The 12,568-nt window shown below is 45.3% G+C and overlaps 1 protein-coding gene across 2 annotated transcripts in view; it reads left to right on the top strand.

Moving 5' to 3' along the window:
* The window catches only part of GMPR (guanosine monophosphate reductase), a 44,842-nt gene that overhangs the window by 17,329 nt on the left and 14,945 nt on the right, over window positions 1-12,568 (top strand). For both annotated transcript variants that reach the window (XR_003927435.2, XM_030042142.2), the window contains exons 6-8: window positions 56-162; window positions 5,788-5,830; window positions 12,088-12,247. Coding sequence is in view for 1 of the 2 variants with exons in the window: in XM_030042142.2 (XP_029898002.1) it covers window positions 56-162; window positions 5,788-5,830; window positions 12,088-12,247 (310 nt within the window). In the remaining variant the exon portion in view is untranslated. The remainder of the gene's footprint in view (window positions 1-55; window positions 163-5,787; window positions 5,831-12,087; window positions 12,248-12,568) is intronic.

Raw genomic sequence — 12,568 nt, 5'->3', positions numbered from 1 at the left:
TATCTTTTCTGTCAGCCTAATGGGCTATGTTTTTTCTTCTCTTTCTCTTGTCTAGGTTCTGTGTGTACCACTCGGATTAAGACGGGGGTGGGCTATCCACAGCTAAGTGCTGTTATTGAGTGTGCAGACTCAGCACATGGTTTGAAAGGACATATCATCTCTGTAAGTAAATGTCATCTACTCTCAGATTCCCACTGTGCAAATCGTTGTGGAACAGGAGAATCTAACAGTCCAATACCCTGCATGTTAAAGGCTATCCTTCGGTCATCTCCAATTGACCTCTACACTAGCTCCTAGGGTAGTCAGTGGGGATTTAAATGTAAAGAGACCAATTCCCTCTAATGTTTAAAAAGACTTGGGCACCTCACTCCTGTTTGTGCCTTTGGAAAGCTACTTCTTGCTCCTGAATGGAGTAAGCCATTATGTGAACAGAATAGGAAGCTTGATAGTGTTTTCACATTGAAGCAAACAGTAATTCCTATGAAAGATTTCTGAAAAATGAGTGAAACGTAAACATGGCTTTCCCCAGAGAGTGGGACTGAGAGACAGGCAGGCAGTGGAGGGGAGTACAAGGTAAAATGATATGAGCCCGTCTATGCCGTAGTAGCTGAGTTGCTTCAGATAGTGTCCTCATAGAGCTGTCTGTGCAGGGGCAGGAGTGTTTCAGAGGTGGCTCTGTTGAGCATAGCTGGCATGTGAACCACTTATGTTCTCACAAAGCTCTGGGGAAATAATGAGCCTGTGGAGAAAAAAGAGCATGTATCTGTGTTGCCTGCTAATGGCAGCTTCCACTCTACCAGCAAGACCGGATTCACCTCGCATAGAAAAGGTAAATCTGTAAGCATGGCCTCAGACTGAGCCAGACTGCAGCCTACAGCACCCAAAGGTGCTGTGCATGTGCTTAGGCATGCCCAGCCCGCCAGCGTGCTCCTGACTCTTGTCAGGCTTGCGCAGTCTCTGCAGGCTGCCTGTGAGGCAGCTGGTAGTCAGGAAGGCATAGGGGCTATGAGCATGCTGTGCTCACAGGTACCCTCACAGCCAACAGTCTCCCTCTGCGGCCCTAGAAGACCACATACTGAATTTTAGATCTACTGCCAAGTGAAATCACTGGAAGGCCCTGATTTGTTTGACCAAGTTGTGACTAGTATCCATGTGAGGAGCGAGGTGCGTTGTGTTGTTGAGGAAGGAGGGGAGAGGAGAACAAACTGTGGATGGGCAAAGGGTTTGACTGTATTTCCTGGAGCTGTGGGTATAATGGAGCAGGAAAACAAGTATGTGTTACAGTCGGATCCCTCTTGCTCTTTATTGTTAATGCATATGCATTCCCTCCTCTCCATGGCTCCCCTAGATGAATTTTGCAGAAAAAAGAAAAGCAGTCTGTGATTTTATGACTTGGGCAGTATTACAAATGTTTATGTCTATAGCAGACAAGAGAACATGTGTGCAATAGAGCATGAAAGACTGACTCATTACTATGAAGGCTGGATAACTATAGGTGTCATCCTAGCAGTGGTAGCTCAGAGACCCATCCTAGTTTTGCAATAATCATTTTCTGCTAGCAACCCTCAAAAGAATGTTATTATCCTGATTTTACAAGAAAACAGGGAGTGTGTATTTAGACTGTTGAAAAATGAGACGGTTCTGTGCTATTCCTCCTCTCCTTTCCTGCTTTGGGGATGGATCGCTTCCTGACATGCTTAGGTCATACTGGTTTCAGTGAGCCCACACCTAACAACCCCCTAGCCATTACAGGGTGAGTATAGGAGGGCAATTTAATACCTGTCTGCTACAACATCTGGGCCGAGATAATTATCTTCAGCTGTAACTGGGGTCTCTAACACCACTGCAACTCAACTCTGTCACCCAAGCTAAGGGGACTAAAGCAAGGGTGAGGATATTATGCCTGGATTCTGCAGCATTCAGATAGGTATTGGTGTGTTTATTGGGGAAAGAAAAGGCTGGACTGCATGGTCATGGCCAGAGCTCTGACAAGAGTATCACAAAAGAGAGGTATCCTCCTGAGGGAAAAACACCATATGGCAGCAAGCCTAAGTATATAATTGGGTCTAGTGGCAACAAGTATACATGGTATCCCTCAAAATGTCTCACTACTGTCATTATGTAGATTCAGGAAGGGGCACAACCTGCCTGAGCCAAAGGAGACCTCTACAGTCAGAGTATTACCACAGCTATCTATGTCAATTTGGCAGGAGAAAATATGTCCAGCAGTTTTTTGTTACATTGATCTGGAACTAGCAAGAAGGATGTGAGAAGATTCAAAGCCTACCACCTATCTTCATGTAGATTATAGCTGATGGTGTGATATGGGTTAATCCCCTGGGGTGCTTTCTTGTATCCACTTCTGTCTTGTCCAGTACCTTCACAGAGTTGCTCCTCTTTCTTGTTACTTTGGCTCAGCTTATGTCTGAAAGGAAAGAAGTCCCACTCATGGAATGAGAAAGTGATGGTGCTGAGCACAGTACAGGCACACAAGGAACACAGCACACTTGAAGCCCATTCTGCAGTAGCTCTGCTAGGGTGGCAGCACAAACTGGGATTTTAAATGTTTGTATTACTGAAGTGATCATGTATGATTTTTGGAGCTGATACATTGACAAAGGAGGTGACAATTTTTAGGCAAACATGATAGTTCAAGTGAACGCCTGGTGTCTCTCTAGAGTCACTTACACAGAGAAAGGGAGGTGAAATTGCACCAGTTACTTTCCTCATGCTAAATTATCTTTAAAACTCAAAGCTCTCCTCAGAAATTAATCTTTCATGACTCACTGAAAGGAGAGAGGAAACCCTGTCTAAGATACACGCCCTGTTTCTGTCCTGTGCTATTTGTCTGGGAGCCAATAGTCTCAATTTTCATTCTCGCTAATCCATTGGCCTTGAGAAGGTGCAGCAGTGAGTTACAGTGGAGGGGCCATTTAGCAGAAGAGCTCCTTCAGAAACGCCCTACTTGAGATAAAGTTTCTCTTTCTTGTAGGTCAGAGAACTCCTCTGCTGGATAGAGAGGCAGTCACGTGTTCTAGTAAGCCAGCAATGTGGGGAATGGAAAGCAGCCTTGCATGTGTCCTCTCTCATTTGGCTATCATTTGACAGAGATCCGTATTTCCCCTTGACCCTACTTGGGTGATGGGCCACCAGCATTCAGTGAAAAGGATGACTAAGGGGTTCTTCACCCAGCTACTGCCATACCATCTCTTCCTCCACACAGAACACCTTCCACACAGAAATATGCCAAGCATATGTAGTTCAGAATAAAGCACCATATGTATTGTTTCTGCTGCTGTATATGCCACATACTTTATGTATCTTCTGCATAAAAAATAGCTATCTGTTTGCTGATACTGTAGGAAGGGCTGGTTATACAGCTTATTACAAAGGTGGCTTGAAACATATAAATCATATTTATAAACTTACAAGTTGCATATAATATTAAATATTCAAACGGTTCCTACTGGTTTTCCATACTGTATTTCTTTTCCTTAGGCTAACTTTTGTTGTTGTAAAATGGTTTATGTGTTCGGAGAACAAGACTGGGGAAGATAACATTATTTTAGCCATGTTAAAATAATTCTGTTGACTGGAAAGCTGTTTTCCCCTCTACTTCAGCTTAGCATCTAGTTGTCTCAGAATCATGCCCTCTGCAGGCCTCATGGCCACCCTTTCCAGTAGGCTTACTTCAGAATCATGCCAGTTCTCCTGAATTCACAGGGAGATTTGTACAGATGCATTTCCCCAGGGCTCTGAGGTAAAGGCTGAGCCTGCAACAAGCTCTGTGACTGGAGTGCAACAATTCATTTTGAGTCCAGAGCCAGGCCCCTGTTGGGATGAGCTGAATTGCAAGGGAAGCTTCCCAGACAATGCAGCAGAAGCACAGTTTTATTTTCTAAACAGAGCGCTTGATTTTTCACATGGAATGAAGTGGTTTAATGCATATAGCTTTATTATATAGCACCTTCTGGCATAAGTGCTTTGTATGTCCCCTTTTAGTTTCCCTTTCTGTGAATCATTAAATTTACCTGCTTATGTGAAGTAAGTGGAGACATCTACAGATAAAGTGCTGTGAATCATCACCATCGGTTCCTTTTATCTTAAATGGTAACTCATGAGCTTTTGGGAAAGTCTCTTAATCTGCTCAGCATTTCGTAATTTGGTGACATTCAAAGTGATATTTTTTGAAGCCAATGATTAATGATTGTACACTAAGGCCCCCATCACCGTGGTACTTCCGAAAGCATAAAGCCTCCATCACTGCCACTAGTGGATTAATTACAAAAGTCAGACACTGAGCCACCCAACAAGAACAGAGTGAAACCCATCTACCAGCGAGCATTCATAGCTAGCCTGTCTCAGTCAGACAGTAAGAGTCAGGCAAATTCCTGACACTACTCTTTGAAGATTATTAGACCCCTCTTTCTACCTCGGCTCTTCCTCCCCTGACACATGCACACACATGCACACCCTCCTCCAGGCTCTGACAGACTTGTCAGAGGGAAAGAATTGCACAAGCAGAGCCCTTAACAGGAGAGAGAGATGTAGCTGTCAGCCCAGCACTCCTTTCTGGAGCTGACAGCAAGAGTGTCTAGCCCAACAAAAGGCATAATGTGCTAGAGGTTATCAGCAAATGGAATAAGTCCTTTAAAGTTCTACCAGGTGCTGTTTGCAGTGGGATGCCCTTTGAAAAGCCACTCACTTTTGGATCCACCTGCTCAGTTTGTGTCTGAATCCTTTTCTGCACACAGAGGTTCTAACACTCAGCCCTATTGCCAGCTACCTGCGAAAGCCAGCTCTAAAATGGCTGATGGTGGGGGTGTCTGGCTGTGGTCAGCCGCAGGTCATACACAGGCATGCATTTCTGCCAACAGGGAGGTGAAACAAAATGAAGTAACCGTACAGTCTGGGGAGTAACTTCAAAAGCAGGAAGGCAGTCGGCAGTCTGCAATGGACCCCGGTCATCAAAGGAATGGGGAGCCCTCTTGGTACAATGACTGTGTAGAGTAGAAGGATCTTTCATCTGATGCTCAGACCTTTACAAAACCTAAAGAACCATAGCACATGATGAGCTCTGCTATGTGCTGTTCCTTTTTTGCAGCCCTATCACACGTACATAACTTCCCTCCCCTCAACTGAAACCCCCTCATCAGCCACTTCTTTGCTCTGCACTGAAACCGAAACACATAGGTCTAAAATGCTAAAGATCTCAAAGTGCTGCTGTTTCCTTACCAGACCCATAGCAAACAGTGAGTATGATGAGAGATTCATTTTCGTTTACCAAAGATTAGACTACCCAATTTGCTTAGAGATTATCAGATCAAAATCCAACATAGCTGATGGTGTATTTCCTCACCCCTCCCTCTGTGACCTTTTAATGTATTGTAAACTGCTGAGAAAGTTACTTTCAATGTCTTTGGTGGTTTAAGGTGGGGGTTTGTGGTACCTCTGCATCACATGGCCTTTCATTAAAATGGCAGGGAATGATTCAGATCATCAGAGGAGGTGTTGTTTTCCAGTTTCCGGGATTTAGGAAATTGCAGTCAGGAATTTGCACTGCTGCTGTTACCACGGTGGTATTTTCAGTGGACTGTAGATGACCCCAAAGAAGGAAAGCAATAGAACGGGTAATACGGCTTCCCTAAAAACTCTGCCGAGACGATGCATACCGGTGGTGCGCCGCCAGCCCTTGACCCGCCGTCCCTGAGCAGGGGCCGTTCTGCAGCAGGTCGCGGGGTCCCTGGGCGAGCTCCCGCCACTCACTGTCGCCTTTTCTTCACGCAGGACGGGGGATGCAGCTGCCCGGGAGATGTCGCCAAAGCGTTTGGTAAGGACGGCGTGTCTGCCACCCGTTACACCCCCGTGTCCCCAGCGCCGTCAGCACCGATGCGGGAGTCAGTTTGACCCCGAATGTGTTATCGGCAGTAGGTTACGTTCGTCCCCGTGGGTGACTCCGGTGAAATTAATACGCCAGACGCGAATGCGCTCTTTGGACCAGACAGTGCAAATTCTGCAGCGCAAAACGTACGGCGGTCGAAGTCCTGTTTAGAAACTATCTGCCAGGTGTGCATGGGATACAGCCGCTGGGACAGTAATACAAAGAAAACTGATAAGGGTTTCTTTTGAGTAGGGTTCAAAGATGCCTGTAACATTGCCAGAGCTGGCTGACCTGGGCCTTGAATGGATGGAGAGATGGTGGAATGTGTGTTGGACAGAAGACCAAAACAAAAAGGCAGGCCAGATCCCTGGAGATGTTCTTGGGATCAGCTGTCCGCTTGAAGAGATGAGATTTTATTTATACTGTATCCCCTAGAGCTGAGCAGATGTCTAAAACATCTAAGTTAATAATTAACAGATTTTGCTCTCATGCTGTTAGCTTTGGTGAATTGCACTAGCTCTTGCTGATAGAACAGAGAATTTAATCTGTGAGTATTTTCTGTTGGATGTGAAAGTTACATCAGTGGGGGGGGTCGAGGTCAGGATTGTCGCTTAGCCATAACCTTGTTGCTGCAGCCTATGCGAACCGGGTGCTAAATGCATCCTGGGCTGACAGGACGTTTAAAGACACTGTCCCCCCCCTCAAAATGCCAGACCCTTTGGAGATGTCACCGTGGAGTAATACCCAGAATACAGTGGGACAGCAGAGTCTCTCATTGGGATTTCAGGGCGGTACAATACATGAGATAGGACATGATACAGCATGTCTGCTTGGCAGGAAGCTTTGCAAGTATGGAAATCAGAGCAGGCCTAAACTCAGATTACAGACCTGCCAAGAAAAACTCTGGGCCTCCTGGAAAGGTTGAAACCAAAATCTGTCTTCTAAGTTTGCAGACAGCTCCTGTTTTTAGGCAGGTCAGATGACAAGGAAAACTTAATTAGAGATTTTCAGGCACAGCCGTGGAGTGATTGCTACCAGCAAGGAATCTGCTCAGTCACAGGATTTCACAGCACCCTTGTGTTACCCAGTGGGTGATGTGACGTAGGGAATAGATAGTTCCAGTTGGGTGATTCTGACATAGATAAACAGCGGCATCCACCCTCTTTGACAACAAGATTGTATTAAAAAAACAGCCGACCTCTCCTCAGCCCAGCCCACTCTGACTTCGTGCCGCCTGCAGTGAGGCCTTTGTTCTGCCTGACTTTCTCTGGCTCCTCCGCTGCTCTGGTTCTTGCTGGCATTGCTGATGGGAGCTTAACTGGGATTGTGACCTCACTGCGCTCCCAGCTGCCTGCACAGAAACCTGGCCCGTGGAAAAGGTCTTTTTTTCAACAAGAGTGTTTCCAGAAGTTAGAACAACAGGAAACAACTTCAAAGTGTTTAAAATGTTTTCCTTTGTGATGTTTATAGCAAGTCTGAAGAGTCCTTGTATTCTCTTTGGGCTAACTGAACAGAAACTGGCTTGAAACCCGTGAAAGCGCAGATTCTGGCCTTGCTGATTGTCGGGAGGTGCTGGGATTCACAGTGGTACGTGTTTGAAGGCTACCATGGGTTGACCCTGCAACAGAGGAGCGTCAGAAAGCTGAGATTATACAGGCAGTAGTTCTACTCTGACAGTAGGCCAGACAGATCAGTCTGACCTGTGTGTCACAGGTACAGGGCTGGAACCGATAGAGATTACCCTGAGGCAATAAACTTACCATATCTGGTTATGCATCACTGAGGTAGACACACTGCGGACATCTCACTAACTGGAGCCAGGTGTGCATTTGTCAAAGGTGGGTGGCAAAATAAGCTTCTAGATAATGTTATTACTATCAGTGTTTATTGAATGCTGCTGAGGTGATTGGCTGTGTGAGCCCCATGCCCAGCCTTTACAAGCCAAAGCCTTGATACTGATACTGAATTGTCTAGCACAGACCTCTGCGCTTGCTGGGACCCTCCTGGGGGAGAGGAGTTACATAAATATATTGGATAGCAGAGGCTGGGTGCTAAAACATACAGATGTACAATTTCAGCTGGGGTTGGAGGCCTGGACAAAGTATTGGACAAAAGAGCCAAAGAGGACTTTTGTTAAAGTGATTGTACTATCTGTTTTTGGCAGATCATTGTAAAGTCTTCAGAAAGGGATGTTCAGGTGGTCATTATAAAGCAGTGACAAAGCAGCCATTTGAATCATAAAAAGTGTGAGGGAGTCCCAGATCTGAAGACTAGCATTGAAAAATGGCTAAACATGTGACCGGAGGAGGCAAGTTCACAGGAACAGGAGTAGAGTGGGTTGAGTGCAAGTGAAGAGTTGTGAAGAACCATGAATAAGATCCTGAGAAGCTTTACAAGTGGAAGGTGACACCATTGACTGGTGTCAGGAGTCAGAGACAGACTGGGCATTTTGTCAGAGGGGAAACAAGGTAGAAGCCTATTTAAAAAAGCAAGGAACAGAGAAGCACAGAAGTTGGGGGACAAAAATGCCAGGAGTGACAGATACTTTGGGAGAGACTGCTGGAATTCTGGTACTGCTAGATGGGAACCTTTTATGGATTTAGGAAACTAAAGATGTCACTGCCATCTGGATATTGGAGAGGATAATGGAAAAGATGTAGGTTGATCAGGAAGAAAAGGGGTCGTTTGATGCAGGAATGAGAGAAAGTATGAAAGAACTTTGTGTTGGACTCTCAGATGGTTCACATAACGGCACCCTTGGAAAGGCTGATAACATGAACACATTTCTCAGAATGCCCCAGGGAGGCACTACTGTCTCCTTTTAAAGATGAGAAGTCAAAGCACAGAAATACTAAGTTCAATTGCCTGAGGTCACATATATTTTTGTGACACAGCCAGGAACAGAATGTGCCTTTTGAATCCTACGCCAGCATCTTTAACACAATACTGCTGTTCCTTACAGCAGTGGTGAGAAGAGATACAGGAGCAGAGAAGGAAAAGGAAGGAAAAATCATGTGGAATAGTCAACTGGGGACATATACTGGTTCCAAAATATACCTGACACATCATACTGGCTTTTTTTCCTGTTTTCAGTAGCTCTGTGTGTATACTTACTGTTGCAAAGGCTTGCTGGCTCAGCTGCAGCACAGGTGAATGTTGATTCCAGGCTAACTTACGCTGCATCTGCCTGGAGGACTGCCCAGGCTACAAATCCAGGCTGACTCCAGCTGAATTTGTGCAGAGGCAATCTGGTTATCAGTAACTTGTATTATCAGGCATATGAAAGACATCTGAGGGATTCCATCCAGATTCAGCAGAACTGTGTGAGTGGTGCAAGATTGGGATGGCATCAGCACATGTGTTCTGTTATGGCTTGAAAGAGAAGGCACTATGAAATGTGAATGGGCAAAATCAGCCCAGATACAGCATAGGCCTCAAGGGGGAAGTCGTCTCCAGCATCAGTGCATTGAAGTGGCATTGTGTAGAAAGAGGACGAGTCTAGCAAACTCTGGGCAAGCTACTGGGATGCTTGTATGCAATGCACCCCATCACATCCTGTATTATCTAGGGGGTTGTTGCCAGGTGTTCCCAATGCCCCACAACCTAAAATAATGGCACGCTGTCTATCTGTACTTGAAAACAAAAGACTGCAGCTGGGTGTTGCAAATACCACCAATGCTTCCGGTCATACAAAAAACCATGCATAAGTAAAGAAAGACCATGCTAAGAACTACAGCCTCCTGGTTGGATGTTAACTGCTACAAAAGTAGTTGAACAGACTTGAGACTTTCAGACATCTTTGCAACACTGAAGCAGGTTGGAAAGTTCTGGAGAGCATTGGAAAAAAGTATATTTAATATGGGCTTGTCATTCCTGGAGCTGCAGGACAGTCAGCATGTATCATTCCAATGTTTAGACGTGCTGCATCTGCTGTAACATGGCTCCTCTCTTCTGGAAGAGCTTGATGAATTATGTTGTAGCTTGCTGAAGCTACTCAAGTTGGATGAGTTTCAATCCTGTAATTCAGACATATTTGCTTTCCTCCCAAAATACGCAGTCAAAAGAAAAATGATAAATAGATACTTAAGGGCACAGGAACCAAAATTCTGTGATTCTGGAGTGTAGAGTTCATGTGACTGTTCTGCATTAATAATTTGGAGGCTGTAAGACCCACAGCCAGAGTCAGGACTACAATTAGGGATCAGGGCATAGTATTGACAAGGCAAAGAGTCCAGAGTGTCCTTTGGCAGGCCTTTGACTTGTTTAAATGCCGTCTTTGAAACCTTGACCCCAAATCCATCCCTCCTTCCTCATGTTGTTTTCTTCCACCCATGAAGAAGACATCAACTAGATTTCCCAGGGTACTTATTTTTTGCAAAAGTGGAGCAAAATTGTGCCAGGTAACAACAACAAGACCCCCCCCATCAGTAATTGAGATTGTCTTAAAGGATGAGCGTTCCCTTTGGTTTTGTCAGGTTAATAGTAGTATCAGACGTGAGTCAAACTGAGGCTTTAAAACTCAGCCATCTGAAACAAAAGAGCTCAGGAAAAATCTGCCAGGTAGCTGGCATGATAGGACACCTGAATGGGTGCCTGGCTATAAGTACTGCTTGTGATGTGCTCAGCAGCTTTGCACAAGCCTCATTTTTTATATCCCTTTACTACGGACATGCTGTTCCTTTCAAACAACAACCAGGCAAAGGGAGGCGAGGTCAGCAGAGCAGCTGGGCGCTCTGCTCCCAGACATTGCTGCTAGGTCTGCTCTTTGGCAAAGAGGTGGTGGGAGGGAACTGGCTTTTATAAATCAGTGCACACTCCACAGTTGTCATGTATTCTAAGATCAAAATATTCCCAAATTCAGGTTTATGTACAGAGCTTTTAAACAGATGGAGGAAGCTGAGCAGATTTGATAATGCTTTCAGTCTTCAGATGTCAAGGTTCAGTGCTATTGTTTAGATAGTGACAGAGATCAGGGCAAATCCTAATGCCAGACTTACCTAGCCTGGGATCTCCTCAGAGTTTGGAGATGTTCATAACGGGGTGAGGTTAGTTCAGGCTCTTTTGCTTTCTATGAAGTGAGGTTTATAACCCTGTTCTTTTGCCAGTTCTGGGAAGAAGCTGGGCAGGGGAGAGGCCTGTTCTGACACATACACATTGAAGAAGCAGAAAGTCTGAACAGGAAAATGCTTTGTTTCAGGGATGGTTCACCACAGGCTCATGAAAGAGTAAAAGCCAAGCTTTTCCATGCAAGACTAGATATGCCAAAATATCACAGGAGGAGCTGCTGGTGGAATAGTTCCAGCCCAGCTGGAAATACTGGAAATCACAGCAGAAGATCAAGAGTGATTCCAAAAACCTTCCTGATCTTACTCCCAGTGGAATTGATTTCATGATTTGCAAAGCCAGGGGAGATGGACAGACTGAACAGGCATGACTGAGTATTCAGTGTTATTCAGTATCTGGAACATATTTAGGAGTTGTAGCTATGGGTTAGACCTCCTTTGTGGTGCATGTGGAGAATCATAGAACCCAGGGGTTGTGGTCCTTGGCCCAGAGCTTTTAAACAACAGGAACCAAACGTGGACCCATCCAGCTCTCTTTGACAAGGGATCATCCAGACCTACGCTGAATACATATGGCTGGTTGACTTGAAAAATCCATCATTTCATTAAAAAATCTGCTTGTTTTATGTCAGTGTTGGGATGAGTACATTACATTCATGGGTATGCCTTCCTTCAGGGTACATTCCCACTCACCCCTTGTAGCCTAGAAAGGTCTTGAAGTAGGAGCTGTCCTTTGTACAGCATTGAGCTCAACAGGTCCCAGCCCTGTGATTAGGGCTCCTGCGTACTGCCGTCATAGTAGTAGTTAATAAGGCACTGCGCTCAGATACTATTGTGAAGTAAAGGGTTAAAACTGAATTTGAAAATAAAGTGTGTGGGGTGGAGTTGAATAATCTATATCTTTGTCATCACAACAGAAAAGGAATCTTTCCATTTAAAATACCAGAGAAATACAATTCAGCATGTGTCAGTTTTTGAGTAAAGCATTTCTTCCAAGTTCACTGCATCCATTACAGGAGGGGACTTTCTGTACCAAACTATTTAGGGCTGGCTATTGTTTTTGGAGGCCACTGTGTTCTTGCTTTGTCTTTCACCCTTTTTCTCCCTTCCCTGCTTTCTTACATGTCACTTTGCTGATCACAGGAGCCGGTGCTGATTTTGTCATGCTTGGAGGAATGTTTGCAGGCCATGACCAGTGTGCTGGAGAGATTATGGAAAAGAATGGCAAGAAGGTGAAACTCTTCTATGGAATGAGCTCTGATACAGCCATGAAGAAGCATGCAGGAGGGGTTGCTGAATACAGGTATGAATTCCACACGGGAGCAATTGCAGTGAGCCAGCCATCCGGTAACTTCTGGAGCGGAATTGTGCAAAAGGCATGTGTTGGATACAGGCCCATGCCTCTATTCCCCTTTAGGAAGCTGTTACCAATGCTTACGGCAGCAGATCTGAGGGAAGGATGACATCAAGGGGGAGACAGGGAGAAGGAGCTGGGGGGATGGATAGCTGAGAGCAACCATGTTCATTCAGTTGCAGCCAGTGCAGTGTGCTGTCACTGCAGCACTAGCTGCGTGGCCTGGGAAGTCATTAGGCACTGTTCTGACTTACAGGTCTCTCAGGATGT

Source organism: Aquila chrysaetos, chromosome 18, assembly GCF_900496995.4.
Source record: "Aquila chrysaetos chrysaetos chromosome 18, bAquChr1.4, whole genome shotgun sequence".
Taxonomy (NCBI): Eukaryota; Metazoa; Chordata; class Aves; order Accipitriformes; family Accipitridae; genus Aquila; species Aquila chrysaetos.
This window is presented reverse-complemented; position numbering and strand designations above follow the sequence as displayed.